Here is a 27,141-nt window from a genome sequence, read left to right as displayed (position 1 = left end):
GAAGAAGGAAAGAAGAAAAGAAAGAAGAGTGAAATAATGAAAGAAGAAAGGAAAGAATAGTGAAAGAAAGAAAAGAAGAAAAGAAAGAAGAGTGGAAGAAGGAAAGAAGAGTGAAATAATGAAAGAAGAAAGGAAAGAATAGTGAAAGAAAGAAAAGAAGAAAAGAAAGAAGAGTGGAAGAAGGAAAGAAGAGTGAAGAAAGGAGAGAAGAGAGGAAAAAGAAAAGAAAGAAGAGTGGAAGAAGGAAAGAAGAAAAGAAAGAAGAATGAAATAATGAAAGAAGAAAGGAAAGAAGAGTGAAGAAAGGAAAGAAAAGTGGAAGAAGGAAAAAAGAAAGGCAAGAAGAGTGGAAGAAGGAAAGAAAAATCGAAGGAGGAAAGAAGAAAGGAAATAAGAGTGGAAGAAGGAAAGAAGAGTGAACAAGAGTGGCTCTGGATATAAAGAGAGTGAAAATATTGAAAAAAGGAGATAAAATGAAGTGAAGAGAGATTGAGTGTGAGAGAAAGTAGACTGAGAGGGATAGAGAGAGAGATGGAGAGAAAGAAAAGTATAGAATGGAAGGTGTCTTAATGTTACAGTTACATTTAAATTGAGAGGGACAGAGAGAAGAGGTTCTTTGGATTTGGCGCAGGTGTCAGTGAAGCACAGGTGCAAGCCAGTTTAAAGACCCTATTATGATGTCATAATGGCCCAATGTAAGTCAATGGGAGAAATTTAGATTCGTTTTTATTTAAGGCGAGACACGGCAGGTGAAATATCGATTTTTTCATGCCCTGATCAAATTTGAGATTTTGGGCTAGTTTGCCTCTTTAACTTGTTATCTTTCATACTACCATAAAGAAAACGTCAAAATTACACATTTAAGTGTCTGTTTCACTGCATTTAGTTCAGCCGCGGCATCCATTTTCTCCTAACTTTACCAAGAATTCTCCCTTGAACCACGTTCAGCGTTTCGTCTTTTTACACGACATCTGTCATGTCTGGAATGACTTTAACGCTATGAGCCTCGATCAGAAGGCTGTGTAATCCAAATATGGGCATTTCCTTTCTCTTCAGCAACCAATCCTGACTTTCTGAAGGGATTCATTGGCTGACGGCGCTTCTCTGCTAACGTGATTCGCTCAGTGCCCCACGTGTTGTCTTTAAATGCGGTTTTCTCAAAATGAGTGTTTTTTCATTTTTAGGTACACATTTCTCAGCCTATGTAGAACCTAGGTACACCACACTTCCCAGTTTCACACATAGCATTGTTATGAAGACATCTACAGATGGATTTATTTATAAATTGTTCCTGGCCAGATTTATGGGTCATTTTACCTGGAAATCATGGCGAAAATAGGGTTTTTAAGGCCACGGATAGTATATTTTGATTTCCCAGGTCATAAAAGCAGATATCCTAAAATCCATCTGAGTATTTTTTGTCATTTGATATATAAACAAAATAAAAAAAGAATTTTGGTCCTGGCTTTATCACAGTTTAAGATTCATGTACCTGAAATATATGCAAAAACGTGCATATTTAATGAGATCCAGCCTAATTAGCATAATTAAATATGCAAAATTCAAAAACTTGTAATACATTTTTTTCTTGTAATGATGTATGTAGTCAACTGGTAAAGTTTCATGGTGATCCCTTGTGTTTACATTTTTTACCCTATTCACCTGCCATGTCTCGCCTTAATATCTTAAAAAGTATAAAGTTTAGAAAGGTGAAAAATACATAGCATAAGTGTCCTTTACAAGACCTACGCGACAAAGTTTGAACGAAGTTTCTACATTAAGAGGTTCGAGCTGAATTAATCGCAGAAAAAGGTAACAAGAACTAGAAAATGTATTTCCTGAAGGAAATACCAGTGCATGAAATGCAAAGGTTAAGAAAGGAAGAAGAAAAGAAAGAAGAGTGAAAGAAGGAAAGAAGAAAGGAAAGAAGAGTGGAAGAAGGAAAGAAGAGTGAAAGAAGGAAAGAAGAAAAGAAAGAAGAGTGAAGAAAGGAAAGAAGAGTGGAAGAAGGAAAGAAGAAAAGAAAGAAGAGTGAAACTAGAAAATGCATTTCCTGAAGGAAATACCAGTGCATGAAATGCAAAAGTTAGGAAAGGAAGAAGAAAAGAAAGAAGAGTGAAAGAAGGAAAGAAGAGTGGAAGAAGGAAAGAAGAAAGGATAGAAGAGTGAAGAAAGGAGAGAAGAGAGGATGAAGGAAAGAAGAGTGAAAGAAGGAAAGAAGAAAAGAAAGAAGAGTGAAGAAAGGAAAGAAGAGTGGAAGAAGAAAAGAAAGAAGAGTGAAGAAAGGAAAGAAGAGTGAAAGAAGGAAATAATAGTTGAAGAAGGAAATAAGAGTGAAAGAAGGAAAGAAGAAAGGAGAGTGAAGAAAGGAAAGAAAAGTGAAAGAAGGAAAGAAGAGTGGAAGAAGGAAAGAAGAGTGGAAGAAGGAGGGAGAGTGAAAGAGAAAAAGAGAGTGAAAATATTGAAAAAAGGAGATAAAAATGGAGTGAAGAAGAGAGATTGAGTGTGAGAGAAAGTAGACTGAGAGGGATAGAGAGAAAGATGGAGAGATGGAGAGAAAAAAAGTAGAGAATGGAAGGTGTCTTAATGTTCCTAGTTACAGTTAAATTGAGAGGGACAGAGAAGAGGTTCCTTTGATTTGGCGCAGCTGTCAGTGAAGCACAGGTGCAAGCCAGTTTAAAGACCCTATTATGATGTCATAATGGCCCAATGTAAGTCAATGGGAAAATTGAAATAAGAAAAGAAAGAAGAGTGAAAGAAGGAAAGAAGAGTGTAAGAAGGAAAGAAGAGTGAAGAAAGGAAAAAAAAGTGGAAGAAGGAAAGAAGAGTGGATGAAGGAAAAAAGAAAGGCAAGAAGAGTGGAAGAAGGAAAGAAAAATGGAAGAAGAAAATAAGAAAGGAAAGAAGAGTGGAAGAAGGAAAGAAGAGTGAACAAGAGTGGCTCTGGATGAAGAGATAAAGAGAGAGTGAAAATATTGAAAAAATGAGATAAAAATGGAGTGAAGAAGAGAGATTGAGTGTGAGAGAAAGTTGACTGAGAGAGAAAGATGGAGAGATGGAGAGAAAAAAAAATAAAGAATGGATGGTGTCTTAATGTTCCTAGTTACAGTTAAATTGAGAGGGACATTGGATTTGGCACAGGTGTCAGTAAAGCACAGGTGCAAGCAAGGCCGGATTAACCATTAGGGCAACTGGGCACTTGCCCAGGGCCCATGACATCAAAGGGGCACTTGACAACGTTGTTGACAAATATCACGTTATGAACGCAGTCCTGGCAGCGCATGGTGATGTCTGTTGTGCCTCCGTTGGTATAGCATAAAACGTGAGTTGTATTAAAACATAGCGTGTGTAATGTGTAGCTATTTCGTTCCGTTTGTTAACATTTCCTGCTGTTGGAGGCTGTCTCGTAGTTGGAGATTGCAGGGGAGTAAAATGCTCCACGGCCGAAGTAGATTAGCCTACATGTTTTTAACTTCGGGTTAATTCCCTTCCCGTTACGTCTGCTGCTGGTTAGTAAATACAGGCAGCAGGAAAGTTTAGCAAACGGAATGAAGTAGCTACACATTACACACGCTATGCTTTATTAAAACTCACGTTACTCACATACTGGTTAACACTGTTACAGCACATAAATCTTTGTCGCTGCATCCAAACTATGCGTCACCATTCTCCCTCCCTGTACGTGCTCTTCTTAAAGGAGCCGCACCATTTTACTAAACGTTCTTGCAATGTCAATCATTTAATTTAAATATACTTATTGGCCTTATTGTGCACGCTTGTGCGTTTAACAGCGCTTGTTTGTGTGAGAGAGCATTTAACTGTTGATGCCTCAGTTTAATAAAGCCAGGCTATTCATAAAAAAACGTACGTCAATGTGGCATTAGTACTATGAACAGTTGAGATTGATTCCTTCTGGCTCGGTTCGGATTCGAAAAAAAAAAATATTTGAATGCCTGTCGGACTGGGTCCGGGCTCGGTTACTATTCTGTCGGACCGGGCCGGGCTCGGACAGAAAAAATCGTCCCAATCCATGCTCGAATGCTCATGTATTTGTATTTTTGTACAATCCGGGACAGAATTTTAAGTTTAATAAGGCCATAATCACTGCTGTTGATGTGCAATAATTCTCATGGATGCATGGAGCACTTTATTTCAAGAGTTCAATATTTCTGCATTGCAGTTCAATTAAGTTATTTTTGTTTAAAGACAATAAAGAAGTATTTTCCTTAAACATTGTGCCCATTATTGTAATTTCCAAGAAGGTATAACTCTGAGAATTCCAATCACATTTGTTTTAAATATCGTCTAATTATCGTTATCGTCAAAATGAAAAAAAAATATCGAGATATTATTTTTTGCCCATATCGCACCCCTAGTGTTAATGAGAGAAGTTTTAAAAGTAAAGATAGGTCATAGGCCTCATAATTGTTTGTGTAGTCATGAGTTCAGTCTTTAAGGGAGAGGCCAGTTGTAAGGTCCATTTGTTTAAATAAAAATAATAAGGATATGTAGTAGTGAAGTGATCAACATCAAATGTTGAATTGTGATACAATAAACATGATCTTGACTTTGAAATTACATGCAACAGTGTAGCCAATGGTTTACTTTTACTAAAAACACACTAATTGCCTGCTTCATGGTTGGTGATAATTTCACATTTTTGCATTTTTAAAATGTTCTATGGTTTTAAGTTAAGGCCTACCTAGCTGTTTGCTTTCAAGATAATTGAAACATTCAATAAGTACTCATCAAGCCACCAAGTTATGTTAAAGATTAATTGTAAAAAGTTATGCACATTTGTGCGTCTAAATGGTCTCTTGAATGCATACACTTTATGCTGAGGCTTTTGTGCACACATACATCTCCACTAGTGTAGGCTATGATCTTGATAATAGCGACTTTACGATTGTTTGGCGGGGGGGGGGGGGGGGGGGCCTTGAGCCTTGTTGCCCAGGGCACAGAAATTTTTTAATCCGGCCCTGGGTGCAAGCCAGTTTAAAGACCCTATTATGATGTCATAATGGCCCAATGTAAGTCAATGGGAGAAATTTATATTCGTTTTTCTTTAATATCTTAAAAAGTATAAAGTTTAGAAAAGTGAAAAATACATAGCATAAGTGTCGTTTACAAGACCTACGCGACAAAGTTTGAATGAAGTTTCTACGTTAAGCGGTTCGGGCTGAATTAATCGCAGAAAAAGGTAACAAGAATAAGAAGAAGAAGAAGAAGAAGAAGAAGAAGAAGAAGCCTAGGAATAACAATACAGGGCATTTCATGCACTGTAATAAGAAGAAGAAGAAGAAGAAGAAGAAGCCTAGGAATAACAATACAGGGCATTTCATGCACTGTAATTGAGGAATAACAATACGGGGCATTTCATGCACTGTAAGTATTCATATGTATACAGTGTCATAACTACATCTCTGAGGTTTATAACAAACCAACTCGTTTAAAAATTGGTTGAAAATTGAGCAAGCTATGGTTATTTAAAAAGTACATTTATCACTACCAACACAATGTTACGGTGAGCGATCCTCCTGGAGTAAGATGGCCGACCTCTGCGGACGTTCGACTCCGTTGGCCGGCAACGCGGAAAATATATCTAGTAATTCTATGATGGCGACCACGTATACATACGTCATAGCGCAGACGCACGTCAAAGTGCAAACGCGGTATCTACGTTTCTATATCGATGGTCAATCTGCCCCAAAACCATAGAAGAAGAAAAATGAACTCGCAGATTCACCACAATTGACACAATAGTGACATATTAGTGTCTCAATATTTTAATTATCGATAATTGTAGGTAGTTTGAGTAAGCTACCGGTAGTTTAAATAATATGAGTTTGATCAAGTGTCAAGCTTTTTGTTATTGTCTTAGCTGCTTTTGACCAGATGGTTATGTAGAAAGTGCCAAAGTCGAATAGGTGCTAAAAAGCCTTTTGTTTGTCGTGGTTTGGTTGAATCCGAATTGCTCGAGATCGCAAAACAATAGGGTTATCTAAACAAGACTGTTAACGTTAACTGCGTCTGATGGTGGTCTACTGATCGCTGTGTGCCAGTCGGTAACCTAGGTTCACACATATTTATCTTATAAGTCAAGCATATTCATCGAGATTGGGATATCTTATTGTAGAGGTTGGTGACTTTCGTTAACTTGACTGATATCTTGCATCTTGATGTCCAGCATAGCTTCACACTCATTTTCTTGTAAGCTTTGAAATGATTGTGGTAACGTCTGTAAACCTTCTTTCTTTCATTGATACAATGGAAACGTTATTCAAAGCGAGGGTGTAGGGAACTTTGATGTCCATAACCGTAGAATATTCAAAGGTGAAGATGAGGTTGGCGCCCTCAGGCCCTCCGACGTTTGAAAAGCACAGTTATTTTCGAATGTTTGAATTCAGCTGGCAGCTGTAAAGATAGAATACTGTTTAAATAACTGTATCGTGTTGTATTCTGTCAGTTTTGTCTGAATAAACAGACTACCTTACGTCAGTGGAGGGTTGCGTTGGAGCTAGGTTACCTTGTCTATGTTAACTTTACAACGTGAAAGACTACTGGGTAGACTGGTATTATTTGTATTATGCTTATTTGCCAAACACGCTATGGGGAAAAGTGACGGGGAACCGAAACCCGGTATTGAATAGTATTGATGAGCTCCTCCTTTTTTTATCGGTATTTAAAAAAAAAAAATTTAGTGTAATAATCTCACGCTACAGGCTCTTTCTTGCTTTCAGTTTCTGTGCTGAGCTCATCCATACACAAACACACGCGGAGGGAAGTCGGCCAACCGCAGAGCAGAGAGGCCGCGGTGGAGAGTGAAGTGAAGTGAAGATTACGCGAGTTGACAACTACGCTCGTTACTGTAAGTTAGTACAACAAAAAGCCAATACTTCATAAAGTTAGCTGCTGGCTGAGATAAATCAGCCCCTCCTCACTCTACCAGCAGTATGTACAACCAGCATAGAGAAGACAATATGAATGCCTGTTCTTTTTTGATTTCCGGAACATTATTTTTGTTGACATTTTAGATTTGTATCCAGTGAGACATTGTTGAGTTTATTTAGTGACTATGCTGTTTTAAACATTACCGTTATCGTCTAGAAAAAAACATATAAGTAATATTTAAAAAGGAGAGTAACATTATTTCGTGTTAGTGGAAAGAAACAATGTAGTTATGCAACTCTGCTCTCTACTCTAGAGTGCCTTGCTCATGGGCACGTCAGCTATGGATGTGTGCATGGGAGAGCAGTGCTCTACCACTTCCCCTGCTCACATTTTTCCTATTGGTCGGGGATCGAACCGGCTACCCTCCGGTTACCAGCCCGAAACCCTAACCAGTAGGCCACGGCTGCCCCAATGACCAGTTGGGGTTTTATTGTGGCGTTATGGCATTTGCAGATGTTTGGCCTACTGCTGAAGCAAGATATCTCATCGTGCATGATTTTTCTTGGTTCAGTGACTTGGTGCCATTCCATGTGACTTCTAAGAGAATATTATTCGTTTCATATGACCTGCTGGAACCCTGACTAAAAGGAAATGGTGCTATGCAAGAAACACATCTTTTTCTTTTGGTACTGAGTTACCAAACCATCACTCAAAACTGGATTACAGAGTTCAATCACATCTCTTAGTTCTGGCTCCAAGTAGGCCCTCACAACACCCGTCATGTCGAAGAGATGCTGAAATTGTGGCATAGGACCGAGCCAGTTGCTGTATAAGCCAGACTGAAATGTTTGCACCTCAGCATTGATATCACATTCAAAATGTTCTTAAAAATCCACATTGAGGACAATTTTAACCTCCCTTACAGCGATACATGCCAGTGAAGTGAAACGCTCATTTCGCTTTGAGTGGGCGTGTTGTGGTGTGTGGAAAGACTCTCATTGCCACTTCATCTTTATGGTGTTGAGGATGTTATGGGTTGTTTCATGACTCTCTAAGGTGTTGAGGATGTTATGGGTTATTTCATCTCTCTAAGGTGTTGAGAATGTTATGTGTTGCTGTACATCTAAAGACAGACTTTCTCGCTCATGAGATTGAAGCTGTGCTGAGAGGATGTGGCTTTCATCACTGTTGAGGATGTGCTGGGTTCCTATATGTCTGTATCTGCACTGACATCATTATCACTGAGAAGATGAAACACTACTGGGTGGTCTATGGGAGTTGTAATCCAACATTTTTCCATATTTTTTTCTTCCCTGTCTTTTCTTTTTCTTCTTTGATGGTCCTTCCACTGTAGCCTAATTTTGGTCTGCTGAGTGATGGAGGATTTCACTCCCCTTCTCCTTCTTCTCTGATAGCTGCAAAACTCCAAAATGTCTTTGACTATCACATAATAGGCTAATCAGTGTTTCCCCTAGGTTTACAGCTTAGGGGGGGGGGGGGAGGGGGACGGCGGCAGGGGCGCGGCGCGATGCACCGCGGCGGCGGACGCGCCGCGGCGGCGGACACGGACACAAACACTTAAATGAATTATGATGTTCATGTGTTTCTTCGAATGACAGCAGTCAATAAGTATAATTTTACATGTTTTATGGTAAAGGTAACCTTAAATTACTTATTTTGTGATCTGGCGCTATATTTTTTTTTTTTTACTTGACCTTCCAGGGGGGCGGGCGGGGCCGTTGGGGGGGCGGGCCGCCACCCTAATATCATTGTAGGGGAAACACTGGGCTAATGCCTAAACCTTACAATGAAAACTAAACCATAATATTTACTTTCATTGTAGTTTACCCCTATTCTTTTGGTAAGATATCGTTCTCTTGTGGCTGGGCCACCTGGCATTTAGAACTTTTTTCAAATTATATAGCCATCTACTCGGACACCTACATTTAAGTGTCCTTGATATTTACACTTATGACACTTTTTATAATTATTATTACGTTCTCAATGCAGGGTGGTACAACCAATGTAAAACCATGAAAATTATTCTTTATTATTGTTTGTGAAGCTTCAGCCTTTCTTGCACAAACTTGTGTTCCCTTTTAAATGATCAATTATGTTGAGTTAGTTTGGTACTATGTATGTATATACAGTATGTCAAGTATTTTTTATTTTCTTTGTGACTCACAGATTTTCAACATTTCTCATGTCACGTACGGGACTGCTAGCGATTGGAGGTGGCCACATCGAGCGGTGTCCTATTGGCTCCGTGTTGATTCTAGGATTCACCATTGCGGGGGACGCAACCGTTCTTTTGACCCTCTTGACTGCCAAGCACCTTGTTCCCTAATGCTACATAATGGGAATAAAGCATACAGAACCAAATCTACAAAAAGTTTGTCTGTGATGACAGTAGATATACACTGAAAAACCATTCCAGACTGATAATATAGAAACTATTGGTAAGAAATATATTTTCCATTGCAGAAGTGCTAGTGCACCAACAATCTGATTCCGTAGCCGTAGTTGGTGTTATGTGTGAAAACATAAAATGTTGTTTGGAGTTATGGTTTGTGTAATTTGGACTTAGAAAGAGGCTCTAGGATGGTATTATCTTCTAAGAGGCTTCAAAAAGTTATGATTCCAAGGTTACAGTAAATTCCCATTTCTAACAGCAGGCAGGGGTGCCCATCCTTCTGTGTATTGGGACACCCGAAATACATCAGGTCAATAGTTCAGTATTCTACTCTACTCCACTTTATAAAAACTAAGTAAGGGCATGTCAAACTGTCTATGAACGTCCAGTTTAGCCTCCAACCGGTGAAAGTCAATTGAAATAACCGCATGATGAAAGTTGAACAACTGGTTAGCGTGTTGTAAGTAGCCCTCTGCCCTAATCCCGGGTTATGATATTGGCCATGAGAGTTTAACTAGCCTAATTGTTAGTGATTTCTAGCAAATGTTTAACATCTTAACGCAAATGTGCAATAAGCATATGTTTTTAAAGAACACAGAGTAATGGGATAGCTGTGGAAAGGAAAGCACAGATATAAGGAATGAGTTGACATGGAGGAAAGACTTCCGACTTCCGTAACATATGAGTAAACCCATGTTGAACTCTGAAGTACTGCTATAATAATGACTCTGGGTTTTGGTGTCTACATGGAAAGCAATTGTTACCCCTGTGGGGTGAATGCTGAATGCTATCGGCTAATCTAAATTCTTTGTGAATTTCCAAATTTGTTCCCATCCAAACAAAATACGTGTTTGTTTACTGATAGAAATATTCTAATATAGATATGGGCTTATTGCATATCCTGTGTAAAGATTATAGTGTCTTGGACTCTTGTTAGCTCAGGTATGGAACTGTCAGCATGGTCCAGCTGTATTAATTCATAGACTCTTTTATGTCAAAATGTTTATATTAGGGGTGGGAATCTCTTGGCACCTCACGATTCGAAATCGATTCAGAGGTCAACGATTCGATTTTCATTTTCTTTAATTATCAAACACAAAGTAGAAAGTGATTTTAGACTCTGAGTTGCAAACTGAAATGATTCAATAGTCAAAATGCATCGATAATCGTTTTATCGGTTTTCGAATTGATAATCGATAATTGCATTTCAACATAAAATGAATGTGTAAAAAAAAACGATTAGGCTATCAATTCTAAACCGATAAAATGATTATCAATCCATTTCGACTTTTAAAACATTCGAGTTTGCTACTCAGAGTCTTTGCTACACTTCCTACTTTGTGTTTGATAATTAAAGAAAATCAACAGATGAATTACCTTCTCTATTTGTTATGAGAGAAAAAGCTTTTCCTTGTCACAATTTTGACTTTCTATGAACAATCCAATAATCGATGCAGCTTGCATTTCAACATAAAATGGATGTGTACATTTTTTTTCGAGACTGAATCGTTTAAGAGAATAGTCGTTTTTTTTCCCCCACCCCTAATTTCTATCTAGGCTTCAGTGACTGTGCAAATCGCATTGATGGAAAGTGCTCTCTTAATCTATCACAAACTCACTTGTCTTGCCCATGTGATCAATTTGTAAAATATTGTATAGGAAATACTATACCATCTTTTTCTTTCTTTTCTCCTCAGATGTAAACTTGAATAATTAGCCTTAAGCCAATGTGTCAATATGGGCCTGGATTTTGATGTAAAGACATTCTGCCACAACTTAAGGGCCACCAAGCCTCCATACGAGTGCCCAGTGGAGAGCTGCCGCAAGGTGTACAAGAGCTACAGTGGAATTGAATACCACCTCTACCACTATGACCATGAAAACCCTGTACCACTGCAGAGCAACATGCCACAAAAGCGTCGAAAGGGGCGTCCACCCCGTGTATCCCAGATTGGATGTGTTGAAGATGGAGTGGGAGTAGATCATGGAGAGCTCATGGGTATTACAGTTAGGCGGACTCCAGGTAGCCCACTGGACCAGTCTGAACAATCGCACTCTCCTGGCCGGGACACTATGACCTATGCACAGGCCCAACGCATGGTGGAGCTGGAGATTCAGGGGCGTATCCATCGCATCAGCATTTTTGAAAACCTGGATGTGGTGTCTGAAGACGAGAACATTGCAGATGACCACACAAGTGAGGGAGGAGGTGGAATGTATAATGGAGGTGGATGTGGGGCCAGTGCAGTGGGCGCTGGTGACATGGCTGGGGGCAGCAGTGATGTGACAACCAGTGGCAATGGTGCAAAATGTGTTGGTGCTACACCCAAGCCTGGCAAGCATAAAAGCAAGGACAAAAAAAAGGAGGGTGGAGGCTCACATCATCATAGTTCTTCAACTGGGCCCACAGTTAAACTGCCTGAGGTGGTCTACCGAGAGTTGGACCAGGAGAGGCCTGATGCCCCACCACGCCCATCCTCCTACTACAGGTATGTCTAGTTCAAGTGAAATTGAATCTTGACCTTCATTACAGCTGATCAAAGGTGTACATGTTGTAAACCTCCTTTTCCTCGCTCGTTCTCAGGTACATAGATAAGTCTCTGGAGGAGCTGGATGAAGAGGTGGAGTACGACATCGATGAGGAGGACTACATCTGGCTGGATATAATGAATGACAAACGTCATAGTGACGGGGTGGCACCTATCCCTCAGGAAGTCTTTGAGTATTTGATGGACAGGCTGGAAAAGGAGTCATATTTTGAAAGTCATAACAAGGTGAGAAACATGACTCGATGGTAAATATATCTTCTGAAATGGCCAGTAAGGTTTTTGTTGCCAAATTAGTGAACAGGTTCGCTCACACCCTCAGCAGGCTAGTTAGCTTGTAAGCTGATATATTTTGGCCCTATATGTGGCTTACATTTCTTACATTAACCGTAATTTACAAAGCCCCTTAGCGCCAAAACTAACACCGAAGTCTGGTAGGTTCTAAAACCAGAAGTTAATGTTTCCAAAACAAACATCAGTTGCTGTTGTTCCCTGTCACAATGTTTTGGAAACATTAAGTTACGCAGAATTAAGATTTTGAGGGGAATAATGATTGTTGTGGAGGCTCATGGATGCAGTGGTGTCACCAACCAATTGAAACAACCCAATCCATGCCTAAATTAAGCATGAACTAAAGTGCAATGCAAACAAGCAGGTGAACAAACATGCAGTGCGACCTGGAAATCTATGCCAGTGATGTGCTTTCCCCTCCCCACCGTCCCCTCAGCCTGTCAGCCAGCTCTCGATGCTGCACCTGTAGAAGTTTGTAAGGATGCAGGTGTTCATGCAAACTTCCTCAGTAGGACTGCATAAACACCCACCCTGTCAATAGCTGTTCTATTCACATGCTGAAGACTTGCTTATTACCTGTGGCAAAGCCTAGACCACAAGTCCATTGTAAACAAAATCAACAAAGTTAATTATTATAACAATAATATAAATCCAGGTATAATTCCTTTAATTTTAAGGCAAACCCTGCCATTTCCTAGTTGGTGGTATATGGAATTCCATTGGAGTAGACAGCCTTACTAGATTTGTGTGTTGAATAACGTATCGCATAGGGTAATGTTTTAAGCGTAACATACTTGCTAGTGGTGTTATAAAGAGTTGTAATACAGCACATATTCATAAACAACAAACAAACATTGTGTTTCTATGTGTATTAGGTTGTATTACATGGCCAGTCCGGAGCCCTTAGGCTATTTACTGTATGCCTACCAGGGTTTTAACTGCATAGAGAAAATGTGGGCGCGCGCCTAAGACGTTTTCCCGAGTGCCTATGAAAAATCCCGAGCGCCTCAGGCAAAAGGTGTCATTCATGGCGCAATTCAGCTTAATGGTGTTTTGAGCTCTCACAGTTGACTTCAAGGCAGCAGGGGATGACTAATTCCTTGAGGTAGTTTGGAGCCAGGTCGTTTAGGGCTTTATATGTTAGGGCTTTATATGTTATCTGGCTGATGTTATAATCTCCTAGATTTAATTTATACATTTATAATGGGAAAAGGTAAAAAAACCTCAGTGAAAGAGTTCATAATCATGAGTTCAAATTCACACCTGTCAACACAAGTTAATTTCAAGCTAGCAGCTGCCAACTGTAAGTACCTTAGCTACCTATGTTTGTTTAAAGAATGATATGAAATATGAAAACAACCAGTAGTTAATGTGCAAGCTTCCAATTGAATGGTGATTTAAGATACTCTATCTGAGACTTGCTACAAGTTTCACCTGTTCGTGTTGGAGTAACAAATGTTTGTGGAGGTTGCTAGTCAAGTGCAGTCGAGAGGCGCTTGTCTTCAGGGCACAGCTTACACGTAACTGTTATATTTTTCTCTTTTACGGATACAAAAATAAATAAATGGGAGTATTTCCATCTATCGAAACATCTGTGGCCACTTTTGTCGCCTGCCATCATGTTTATTAGCCTTTACCTCGCTGTTTGTTGATTGGCATTTATATAAGTCCCCTACCTACGGCACAATTATCTGTCTTTTGCCTTACATTGGGTTGCCAAAATACACTATGACAGCTGAATTCACATGATTCAGAAAAGAGAGGAACAGTGATCATTCCATCTATAGTGATCTAAAATGAATAGTTTACTGATATGCTGATCATTGATGGTGTTACATCTGTTGTTATTCCTCAGAGCGACTTCCATTACAGACCAGCATGCTCAATTGCGTTGCACAGTTGCTCAAATACTCCTTAGCTGTGGTACGGCCTTGCATTGTTTTTACACAAATTAATTCCTCTGTCACTTCAAACTAGTTGTCGCGAGCTGAGCATTATCATTTATCTCAGTGCTCTCGTCCTAAGCCACAGAATACGCACTGAAACTTTTGCCTTTTACACACAGCTAGATTTATTTTCCGATAATAACCACCACTGGACTATACATTTTTCCGTTATTTATTCGGTTACTTGTCAAAACGATAGAAGACATTCCTCCAAAATGTGACTAATCAGTCATGTGTTTCGTTGTTGTGGTGTGTGCTTATGGCCTTTTGTTGAGTTAAAGTAAGCATGCCTTGTTGTTAATGCAAATGAACTCCAACAATATGCTACCAGGCTCACATGCCATCCATATACAGCACATTTCTATTGAACTATATTTAGCTTTATTGTCCACTTAGCAATATCTGCATGTCTACTGTCAAATTTTATTTTGACAATCACTCTAGTGTCCCAGCCACTATTAAGTTTTTCAGATACTGCTCAGTAATTTGTAATCGTAGATATTTACTCTTGTCATTTTAGTGCAAAATGTCCTAATGAGGAGTTTGAAATTGTGATGTCCATGCAAACTCATCTCGTAATTTTTCTTCACCTTGAAGGGAGACCCCAGTTCGCTGATCGACGAGGATGCTGTCTGCTGTATCTGCAACGATGGAGAATGCCAGAACAGTAATGTCATTCTGTTCTGTGACATGTGCAACCTGGCAGTACATCAGGAGTGCTACGGTGTGCCGTACATTCCTGAAGGCCAGTGGCTCTGTCGTCGCTGTCTGCAGTCCCCCTCCCGGGCTGTGGATTGTGCCCTCTGCCCCAACAAGGGAGGTGCCTTCAAGCAGACAGATGATTCCCGATGGGCCCATGTCGTCTGTGCACTATGGATCCCAGAGGTGTGTGTGTGTGTGTGTGTGTGTGTGTGTTTTAACTTTTTTTGTGTGTGCGTGTATCTCTACAAATTCCAGTGTCAGTCACCAATGTATATCAGTTTTATAATTCCTTGGAAAACTTCAGGCATTATTTTATTTGTACTAGCTTCCTGCTGCCATACCACAAATATTCTGTTTTAAAATTCAAGGCGGCGGCATCTGGCAGAAGCCCATTAGAGGGAAAGGAAGCGTGAATGGGGGAAGGGAAGTGAGACAAGCATTTACATGATGCCGACATAGAATCAAGCAAATATTTTGAACATTGATTATATTGGCATACAAGGAGCCGGGGTCTGAAATAAAAAAAAATATTTTTGTCTGTATTAATCGCCATTTCATTTTTAAGCAAAATGCTAAGCAACAAATTTAAACAGGCGTCTCCTTCAGACATCAGAATCTGAGTCTGATCTGTCATCAGGCCTACTACCATGTTTCCCAGGAAACTTAAGATTCTAGATAGATGGCGAGGACCACTGAACAGTCGGGAGGTCTGACCATGTGGTAGTCTGCACCTGCAATCGCTTTTGAGCAGCTCCATTATTTGATACCCTTCACAAGGCAGAAGTTGAGGTAAACAAGAGTGAGGACTTGATCACAAACCCTGAACCTAGGACAAAGTTGTCCTGCTCTCCTGTTGACCTCTGCCCCGTTGGTGTGCTTGATCCTATGTTGGTACACCTGGGTTTTCAAGGCTGTCTGACATCTTGTCATGGCATCTCTGACAGGAAATTATTATTAATTATTATTAATAATTATTTACATATTTTCAAGTATTGAGTGCAATGTCATTACTGAAGCACTGATGCACTGACTGATTGCACCAGTCATATGCCTTAAGTCAGTACCAGTACTGCTAAGGGGAGTGAATGTTTTGTTCAAATATATCATTGTCTCCTACAGATTGTATACAAACGTATAGGGTACAACGTGATGTAAGCACACTAGGTAACAAATGGTTTAACATACCAAGCATGTCATCATAAGTGCTGCTCCTTTGCAGTGAAATCCAGGTCCAGTCCAACTATGTAACCTTAACATTTCTATAGAAATGAGCATAAGTGCCACAATTTCTTAGTAATTGTACTCTGAAATCTTTGAACAAGAACTCTGAATATATTTGGGTTCAGCTATACACCTGAATATTTGTATAGTTTTGCAACTACCTTTGAAACTATAGTTGTATAGACTAGTAAAATGAGTGACAAGTTACCACCTTTAGAGAGATAAATAAAGGTAAACTAAAGAACCTAAGACTTTAGAATTGTAAAAAAAAGAAACAATAAATATCAAACTTTTAATAAAAAAAATTGATAAGCGGAAGTATAAAATTGACTCAAGATTTGTATAGATTAGTACAAATATTTGGCTGACGAAGTCATACTCATAATTCTAGTCAGAATATGAGTCTGATACTGCTCCATTGGGCTGTGATTATGTGGCGTGGTTCAATCGAACCAGGAAAAAAAATGCCTCTTCGCTAGAACCAGTCAGAGCAACGTAGTATGACCATCGGGGCCAGCTGATACATTTAACTTTTACGGATCCCGTAGGAAGGATCTTTTTGATCGACAAATGCCTTGATATCGCGTCTCTGTTCCTCTTTCAAAATGAATGCGCTGTCAATGTCTAAAACAGACTTGACAGACAAATTTTAGCTCTCCAGCGGCAGCCATATTTGTTGAATAGGAATTCAACCCAAGCATTGGTGACGTAGTTGATTTACGTTATGGTTGGTAATCTGTCCATCATCGTATAAAGCCCGCCCTGACACTTTAATTGGTCAGATCAGTTTCTGATCTCTGATAATTTCTCCCCAATGGAGCAGTGCCAGACCGAACTTCCAGACCTCAAATGTTGTGGGCGGGGCTAAATTCTGTCTCGTATCCAGGCTAACAAATATCAGTTCAGGTTTTAAATTGGTTTGTAAAGGGAACAATAAAAGCTCAACTAAAACATGTACAAACTGATATAATAAAAAATAGAGTCTTACAGTCACTGTCCTGTTGTAGAAGCCACCCTCTTTATTGCACACCGCCTTACTTCTGCTGAGAAACATACTAGGGGAATGGTTTTGATTTTACAGCAAAGTGACGTTCTCTAGCTACCCCCTAGATCTAGAAAAAAACCTTTCTGTCTAATGTGTTGGTTAATGCGCACAACAATGTGCGTAATGACGCAAGCAAGTTATCAACTATTACATTAGTTGACAACTATTTTTATAGTCGTTTTTGTCAATGAAGTCAGTTAGTTGTTGCAGCCCTACTTTCAGGCTTTGTCTTTAGACGTTATGTGTAACATTTTCATCTGTTTCTTCTAGGTATGCTTTGCCAACACAGTCTTTCTGGAGCCTATAGACAGCATTGAGCACATCCCACCTGCACGCTGGAAGCTTACCTGCTACATTTGCAAACAGCGCGGTTCTGGAGCGTGTATTCAGTGCCACAAAGCCAACTGTTACACCGCCTTTCACGTGACGTGTGCCCAGCAGGCAGGTCTCTACATGAAGATGGAGCCAGTTCGGGAGACGGGGGCCAATGGCACCTCTTTCAGTGTCCGAAAGACAGCATATTGTGATATTCACACTCCGCCTGGCACAGCCAGGCCAATAGGAGGAAGTTTGGGTACTGGGAGCCTTGGATCTTCCAACAGTGAAGGAGGAGAGGGGGAGGAGGATGATGAACTCATTGTAACTGGAGAGGAGGAAGGAAAAGGAGGGTGGAGCTCTGAGCGGGCAAAGAGGGCAAAGGCCAAGTCAAGACTGAAGATGAAGAGAGCAAGGAAAATTCTGGCAGAAAAGCGAGCAGCTGCACCAGTGGTGTCAGTGCCATGCATCCCTCCACACAGGTGCTTACACCGTTACACACTGTTAAACCATGTCGTACACTCAATCTGATGTTCATGCACCCTCCACACAGGTGCTTACACCGTTACACACTGTTAAACCATGTCGTACACTCAATCTGATGTTCATGCACCCTCCACACAGGTGCTTACACCGTTACACACTGCTAAACTATGTCACACACTCAATCAGCGGGTTCATGTGCTCATTTACCACTCTTAATGAAGCTGAATTTACCACTCTTAATACAGCTCCTTATTAAGCATTTTTTTGTGTGGCCTATATATAAACATGATGAATAATTTGAAGCATATTTTAATTCAATTCAATTCAATTCAATTTTATTTATATAGCGCCATAACAATACAATTGTCTCTATGCGCTTTACAGAGCCCAGAGCCTGAACCCCCTCAGTGCAAGCACAATGGCAACAGGGGCAAGAAAAAAAAAAGTCAGGAAGAAACCTTAAGCAGAACCACGACAAATAATCCCATAAACCCATCTGCTTGGATTCGGCCGGGTGGAGATAGGAAGGGGGGAAGGGGGAGAGTTATGTGGCAGAAGGGGAAGGGAAACAAGAAGTTGATTTAGATGGTAGATGTACGTAATATATATACAGACATCCGGTGGTAAATACATGATATAGGCAAGACCAGTTTAGTTGGTATACACTGTGCTCATAGGGTTATTGTTACAGGGGTAAAGGATGTAGTGACAGAGAAACATTTCAGTGGTGGCAATAATGTATATTGTATATAAATGCTAGCATAGGGTATGGGGTAGAGTAAGTGGATGGCAAAGATGGTGGCGGTGGGTGCAATTGGCTGAGGGTTTCTACAGGTAGACCAGGTGGAGAGACTACAGCAGCGTCCCATAGCAAAATTAGTCTAGAATAGGACGGTATAGTTTGGCTGTCCATATGCGTAGATGAGGAGGAGTGGTGGGGGTGAGGAGCAATGTTTCCACTTCCATCAGCAATTGGAACATGCTATAAGGGAGAGAGAACATTTTTGTTAGTAGTATCAATTTCAGAAACAGATAAGGAGATATCTTTGGGTAGTAGATTTAACAGGCAATATGGCTATTTTATCAGTGGAATTATAGGCATTAGCAATGTGATATGAAAGGAGAGAGAGAGGGAGAAGATATGTTTAGTTATGCTGACATTTAGCATTTTGTTTGGTTTGGTAGATTATGGAGATTTTAGTCGTAGGCTGTGTTAGGGTTGCAGGGTACACAGCAGTGCCCAATTGGCTGGTGACAGTCTCAACACGCGCCGTATGCTGTACCCGGGATCCGTAAAGGCCCTCCTTCACGGTACAACATGCTGTCTGTTGACTGTAACCCAGTTTTGTTGATTACGGGGGTATTGCATGTGTTTAGATATGTTTAGTTATGCTGGCATTTAGCATTTAGTTTGTTATATGGAAATTTTAGTCGTAAGCTTTGTTAGGGTTGCAGGGCAGCAGTGCCCAATTGGCTGGTGACAGTCGCAACACGCGTAAAGGCCCTTCTACACGATACAACACTGTCTCTAGCACATATTTTTATTTTTATAAAATTTTGTTTTGTGTTTGGATATCTCTGGCTGGCTGGCCCTGCAGGTGATGGGTTTGTCTATGCAATTACTTGTGGCTATTAGGGCTGTCAACGAATATTCGAAGTTCGAATATTCGTTCGAATGGTATCCAAAAACGCAAATTCGAACGTGAAAACTAATATTCGAATGTGAAAAAACACTCCCGCGGTACAAGCGCCTCTATCTGCTTTGTGAATGAGCCTCTGTCTGTTCGCGATGTCCCTCATGTAATGTTTAGTACTGATCTTATCAGGACTCTTATTGTGAAATGATGCGTGAACCGGAAACTAGTGTAACGTACCTGAGAGTGGAAGACGGTTGATTTAATAAAGACTCCTGAACTTGCAGTATATGTGGATACCGGGTAATACTTTCTATGATAAAGTACAAGTCAATACATGGTGTCAGAAGTGGGATAATATTCGAATGTGAAAAAAACACTCCTGCGGTACAAGTGCCTATCTGCTTTGTGAATGAGCCTCTGTCTTTTCGCGATATCCCTCGTTTTAAAGTAAGGAAGCAGTGCTGCTTGCGATGATCGTTCTTATAGCCTAATGTTTTTTTTTTCATTGAGAATAACCCATCAGTTTAGCCACGGTTGCACTACATTACAAAATCATATAGCCTACGTTCATCATTTTTGTTCCTGGCGATTTCAATTGGTTGTCTGTGCAAGACAACAGACATGGACATTTATTCTTTCTTATTCACAACTGTTCTGAGCTGGACTTACACAGGCTATGCCATTCAATAAGCATCCGAAGTAGAGCAGGGGAGCTAGTAGTCTGGTTGGTGAAAGCTGCTGTAACGCAATGTTCTCGGCAAAGTCCGAGACAGCTTTTTTTTCGCATTATTGACGTAGTGACGGCAACTGCGTAAAATAGGCAACCAGATATTCGAATAGTTCGAATTCGTGATTTTTTTTCCAAACGAACATTCGAATGTCATTTTTGAGCAATTTTCACATCTGGTTGCCTATTTTACGCAGTTGCCGTCAATACGTCAATAATGCGACAAAACCATGGTTCAAATTAGTGGGATATATATATATATATATATATATACCCGTAAATCCTCCAATTGTGGCCGGGGCTTGTATTTACTTAGGCTGCACAGCGCACCGGCCTTTATTTGGGGCAGGCTTGTATTAGGGGCAGGACTTTTTCTTACTTATCTTCTGTTATAGAATTGTATTATTTAAATAATGGGCATAATTGCAGTAGGCTAATATAATTCATTGCATATGCGTTCAACACTGCCTGCACATCGCGTAGCGCTTTATGTGCGGTGTCAACGTAATCATAAACATCGGAGTTAACATCTCTACTGTCAGTCACGGAGGAAAAGATTTCCAAAGCCTTGATTTTATTCATTTTTCTAGACACTCTATTATGCTTACCGCGGACTGTAAAGAGCTGGTTTGATATCCAGCCTAACTTTCTTTCTACATCCACCTGCTAGTCGTAGCCTATTGCATTCGTCTCGGGTCAATGTCAAATGTCTTTGCTGCTTTTTCTCCCGAATGTTCTTCATCAATAAGCATACACCATCTCTTTGAATTTAATATCAAAGTTACGTAAGTCTACTACTGCTTTATGATCCCTTCTGGAAAAAGTAACCTAGCCAACTTACGTTACAGATAAACAACAGTTAGCTATACGATACGTGCATTTAGGCTAAACCATAACACATTGCCAGACGCGCCTTCATGAACAATAACAAATTCGCCTTGTCTTCCTACGTGGGGAAATGTCTTTTTTTTATTGCTAACAGCCCATGAAATTAGCCAACAATATTATATAATATAATATTAAACATGAGGAGAACATGTATTTGTGAAATGAATTCAATTAAATTGTGATGTCTACTTTGAGTCGACGAACTGATGCTGGCACTGCATGAAATGTGGGATTTACGACAGTATTCGACCCTGTGTATTGCCGTAGAAGCCCGCATTGGTGTGAAAGCCCCCCCACCCCATCCCTTGACCAGGCCTAGGTTTTGTTATGTTAATTGAATTGACCTGGATTGAAAACAACCCCAAAGGCAGAACTCTGAAAACGGAAGGAGAATCAAGAAATGTGATAACCCCGGACCAAAACCCTAAAGACAGAATATTGATTAAATTATTTTTAATTTCGTTTTTATGGGGCAATAGCTGTAAATGGGAGGGGATACGTTTTGTCAGTTGAAAGCTGACCTTTAGACAGAATCTCATTCCGTCTCATCACAAGACCTTTTAATTCAATTCCTTGTCGTTTTAAACCAATGGCTGCAGCAGGGTGTGTGTGGCTAGACTGCTGACAGTCAATATGCTAATAAGAGCATTTCGCACCTCTGTCAGCGGGAGGTGAGAATGCTAAACACATCGGCCCCCCTCCCCTCGCAGGTTCCTTCCCGGGAAATTCCGTCAGTATGCGGCAACCAGATATTTCGGGGGAATGTCCGCGATCAGCCAGGAATGGTGATCATTCGCGGCTGTATCACAGCGTATACGGGCCCGATAATCTTGCTTTTAGTGCAGTGTGGTAGGCTACAGTAGCCTAATATAGGCTACTTTATTTTACCCCCGGCTTGTATTCGGGGCCGGCCTTCATTTGTCCGTATGGACCACGACCCCGGCTACTATCTGGAGCCCGGCTTCTAATTGAATCCCGGCCTTTATTTGAGGATTTACGGGTATATATATATATATCCTATAAACAGCCCAGTAACGTGTAGGCCTAATCATGAAAAGCCACAACTTTGTATCGCTTGCATTTCACCACCACACCTGCAAGCGCGCAAACTATAGTAATCTGAAGAAGACGCCCGCTTCTGAATGTTACAAAGTATGCTACTGGTAACCTTCCTTGCTTTGCTTACCATTTATCGAGTAGGCCTATTAAAATCGATAAAGAAAAAAATTAGTGCTGTCAGTTTAACGCGTTATTAACGGCGTTAACGCGAACCCATTTTAACGCCGTAAAAAATTTTATCGCGCGATTAACGCGATGTAAAACAAAAAAAAAAATTCTTTTTTTTTTTTTAGATTAACGTTATTTTGCCCTCCCAAACTTTGTAGTAGGCTAACGTCACGTTGATAGAAAGTTTACCTTTAAAAGTTGTGTTGTGCAAAAGAAGCGAGCTTCACTGTTGTCTGAAAATCAACAGGCAGCTGGCGGCAAAAAATATTAAGCCATGGTTTAACTGCACTATAGGCTGAGTCCATGTTTATCTTAAATGTGCACTTTATAATTTTATTTTGTACCGCCCTATTTGGCAATGTTGTTTTTCAATAAAATAAAACATTGCTTAAAGCAAGCCAATCCACTTTTCCATGTTGATAACAGCATTAAAATAAAATAAAAATGATGGAAAAAAAATTATTGAAGGGGCATTTAGAATAGATAAAATTTGTGATCGCGATTAATTTTGATTAATTTAATCGCGATTCATTTTGAGTTAACTATGACAAAAATGCGATTAATCGCGATTAAATATTTTAATCGTTTGACAGCTCTAAAAAAAAATGCATGTCGCTTACGTCTTCCACCATGCCAGCGAAAGGGCCAGCACAACTACGCACCGTTCGGATTCATGAAAAACAAGCTGTCTCGGACTTTGCCGAGAACATTGCGTTACAGCAGCTTTCACCAACCAGACTACTAGCTCCCCTGAGCTCTACTTCGGATGCTTATTGAATGACATAGCCTGTGTTAGTCCTGCTCAGAACAGTTGTGAATAAGAAAGAATAAATGTTCTTACTTTAAAACGAGGGACATCGCGAACAGACAGAGGCTCATTCACAAAGCAGATAGGCGCTTGTACCGCGGGAGTGTTTTTTTTTTACATTCGAATACTAATTTTCACGTTCGAATTCGCGTTTTTGGATACTATTCGAACTCGAATTCGAACTTTGAATATTCGTTGACAGCCCTAGTGGCTGGGGCTGAACGATTTTAAGAAAAAATTGAAATTGCGATTTTTCTGGTAGAGATTTGCGATTTCGATTTCAACCACGATTTATTTTCTTTAAATCAAGTTTCAGTATAAATTAATACAACCAATGAATTCCATTAAGGTAATGCAAGAATGAAAACTGCTGGCAACAGATTTTAAATGCAAGACTGTTTATTCAAGTACCTTAAAAGTAGTGCAAAATGGCTCAAAGGAGCTAGCTTATGAAAATAAGCAGTGGCAAATAAAGTGGCAAGAGGAAGTGAAACATAGTAAAAAAAAAAAAAAGGTAATAAATAATAATAATAATACTTAAGTTGTAATAAAAAAAATACATCTAGTCTGTAAACAAAAGATAAGTAAAAAGAGTGAGCACCTTTTTTTAACGGAACTAAGTCATGTCAGGGTAAAGTGCAGATAAGGGATTTTTAGGGTAAGATGCAGAAGAACAACAACAAAAAACAATAAATCTTCCCCTTCATCCCTGCATCTCTTCAGCGATTTTTGGCCAGGAAAACCAACATGTCAACCTTTGCTGGCTTCAGACTTGCACGCTGACATGTGACAATATTGCCACTGGCACTGAACAGTCTCTCTGATGGTGCACTCGTTGCTGGTTGCTGAGAATGGGTGACGATCCTATAAACAAGAATTGAAAGGCTCTTAGACTACAAAAAATTATTTACAAGTGTGTTATAAAGTACTTTCCATGCAGGGTGGCTAAAGTTTAGTTTTGGGCCCTTTTCCTTTTTTATTGAAACTGTAACGTTTGGAAATCAGGTAATCTTTTACTTTAGCTGTTCCCAGTAAGATACATTTTGACCAGGGGTGCCCAAACTTTTCATGCAGCTGTTTTCTCATTCACTGAAATAATGGACAATACAAAGTTTGCTGAATTTCCTTATGTTTAAACACGGCCATTATCTATCTTATGCCAGTTACCACCAAAATGTGCTTTTGTATTCTACTGTTTTCATCAGACAGCAAAAATCTACATGACATTGTAACATTTTTAGTTACCGTATTTTCCTAACTATTAAACACACTGTAAACTGCATAACAGTAAACATAAACAACAAACCTGCCCATTGACTGCACTCCTGTATTAACAGCAGTTTATCAGCGTTATTCAACAGCATCGTGTCACGTAAAACCTAATGTCATGCAGTTTTGGTGCAAGTCCTACTAGCCATTTAAATGTAGACATTTTTAAAAACCTTAAACCGTTTAAATGGCAGAGTTCTATTTTCATGAAATGATCGCTAGTTATCTAGCTGATGTTCCAGTCTCTTCAATTTAACATGCAATTATAATAGGTTATGGTAGAAACCCTCAGGGTGCCTTTGAAGCTTCATATTCACACATCATGACTTCATGTTATAATATACACACATAGCTGCCAACTGTTAATATGGTTCTGTAAGATAAAGATAGCTAGGATAGTAAAAAAGCTACTTTAGGTGAAAGCCCTCTGAGTACCTGTGCAGTAGGGCTGAACGATTAATTGCATTTGCGATTCCGAGACCCTGGTATGGCAATGGCACGGAGGCGATTCTCCATATTAAAAGTCATTGTAGCGCCCCAATTTTTTTAAAGCTGTTATTTTGAGGTAAAACTGCTTATCCTAACCCTAACCCTGAAGTACAATTACTGCATAATGTCACTTTAAAAGTGCATGTCTTGTGTTTATACTTACATTGACTTTGTTCAATTTACTTAAATGCACAGTGGCAAAGCCACCGATTTGTATCTGTAATGAGCAGTTAAATCAAAATGTGAAATGTGGGAAAGAATATTTACACTAAATGTATCCCATTGGTCATATTTAAATCATTCATTGCGTTTTGTTGGGGAAAAAAGAGGATAAAATGGAAAAAAAATGCATTAACTCGTAATCGCAATATTTTGGGGAAAAAACGCAATTAGATTATTCTCCCAAATCGTTCAGCCCTACTGTGCAGCTTCATATTAACATGAGTTCATAAAACACATTCTGCCAACTACCAACTGTTAAGATCCTAAGCTAGATATAGCCAGGATAGTTAACAGGTAGTTTAACTGGCATGAAATCTCATATGGGGTGGCACTCCATAGCATCCCGTTAACAGTTGGGTGGGAATACACATCTCCCGTTACTTTATCATTGTGGAAGACTGAGTGCGAATGAAAATATGTTACAGATCCCATGTTGTTTTTACCAGATACATTAATGGCATTCATATGTGAAAGAGGCTGAGAGAGACTGAGAAAGAGACATCCATTCACCTGGCAGAGTTACTCCGTGCTTAACTAACTAACTACCGGGCAAAAAAATGCATTCCCATGTCTTAACGTAATACTCTAGTAAACGCAATGAATAAACAATGGTCAATAGTTGGGAAATTACGGTAGCTAACGCCTGTCTTTTTTTTTTTTTTTTACAATATCTTCGCACCTCTGAAAATGTTTTTGAAAAATTGATGTAAGCAAAAAATATAATAATGACATGCTTACTGCTCTGACATTATTGTTGTTGAGTTTATGCTAAGTAGTAGTATAGTATGTACCACTTGTATACGCAGTTCTTAACTCCACTTACGAAGTTCCAATTCTGGCATTCATTAAAGTTTTCTTATCTGGGATTCGTTTTTAGCAAAGAACAGGTTTAAGAATGTGGAAAAGCAGTCGTAGATAGGCCAGATGGAATTGTGACCATGTTCTTCAGGGCTGTACATCAGTTCTAAAGACATCCTTGGATTAAAAAAATATAATATTAATAAATACAAAAATATTTATACCATTTACAATTACGTATCACATTTATGATTCTACAAGGCACCGTGATGTCCTAAAATAAATAAAAGCACTACACGAACACTGCAAATGGCAGTGAATAAATAAATAAGCACTTAACTCAATCATGTGGACGATTAGCCATAGTGGAATAGAATGGACACGTCTACATTCTGCAACAGTACCTCCACCTCTGCACCGATGAAGTTAGGTCTGCGTTTACTGACCGGTGCACCACTTGTGGTCGCTTTCTGCTTTGGCATGATTTTGATCAATCTCAAGTTGCTTTCGTGTTGCTTGTGGATTATGTTTGCACGCGGCTTTGTAGCTGCATGCCCTTATAAGGAGCTGGCGGGGTGTTTATGTTTATGCAAATTCAGGTGTACGATAACGCACATTCAATTTAAGAATCAGTGCACAGCTAAGAAGACTTTGGCGGTATAAGAACCAATTTCCACTCGTTCATGAATCCAGCGGGGATCTTTCTTAGGGTTGATCTTACAAAGATATTTAAGGAGACACTTAAGAAAATGTTCCAGAATGAAGTCCAATGTTTTTAGATATAAAATGTCACATAGGCATGGGCTACATACTGCAAAGCACGATATAGATCATTAAATAAATAATTGAGACACATTCAGTTCAAAGGTTGCATCAATCCGGCTGGTGTTTAGTGCCCTTTGGTGTAATTTCGCTGAATGGATGGCTACTAATGAATAAATGCTTGTCTTGCCAGACAGTTTGAGTGGTCGCTAGCTAGTGTGTTTCCGGACTCTCTGGCAAACTGCTGTTTGTCTTGATAATTTATAGAATTGTTCCTTTTCTTAAATGCATTTCTTGAACAATGCTGTCAAGCTAGTTTGTGTGGTTTACAGTTAACATTACTGTCTGTCCATTGTTCTCAGACCCATCTGATGTTAGTATCAACTTCCCTGATGAAGCAATGTTGCTAGAACTCGAGCCCAGCTGTTGGTAGTTTCAAAGTTAGGAAATAAACAATT

General features: G+C 39.6%; 1 protein-coding gene across 5 annotated transcripts in view; it reads left to right on the top strand.

Moving 5' to 3' along the window:
• Positions 1-6,003: 6,003 nt before the first annotated feature.
• Positions 6,004-27,141, top strand: part of brpf1 (bromodomain and PHD finger containing, 1) — a 69,384-nt gene continuing 48,246 nt past the window's right edge. For 2 of the 5 annotated variants that reach the window (XM_080854146.1, XM_080854150.1), the window contains exons 1-7: positions 6,007-6,138; positions 6,741-6,868; positions 9,079-9,350; positions 11,002-11,793; positions 11,889-12,078; positions 14,685-14,972; positions 17,326-17,852. In XM_080854146.1, the coding sequence (XP_080710272.1) occupies positions 11,042-11,793; positions 11,889-12,078; positions 14,685-14,972; positions 17,326-17,852 (1,757 nt within the window). In that variant the 5' untranslated portion in view covers positions 6,007-6,138; positions 6,741-6,868; positions 9,079-9,350; positions 11,002-11,041. Of the gene's footprint in view, positions 6,139-6,740; positions 6,869-9,078; positions 9,351-11,001; positions 11,794-11,888; positions 12,079-14,684; positions 14,973-17,325; positions 17,853-27,141 lie in introns of all 5 variants that reach the window. The other 3 variants (XM_080854147.1, XM_080854148.1, XM_080854149.1) reach the window with 3 other exon arrangements.

This window comes from Sprattus sprattus (genome assembly GCF_963457725.1).
Source record: "Sprattus sprattus genome assembly, chromosome: 16".
In the NCBI taxonomy this organism is placed as follows: domain Eukaryota; kingdom Metazoa; phylum Chordata; class Actinopteri; order Clupeiformes; family Clupeidae; genus Sprattus; species Sprattus sprattus.
Note: the sequence above shows the minus strand (reverse complement) of the source record. Positions and strands in the feature narration are given on the sequence as shown.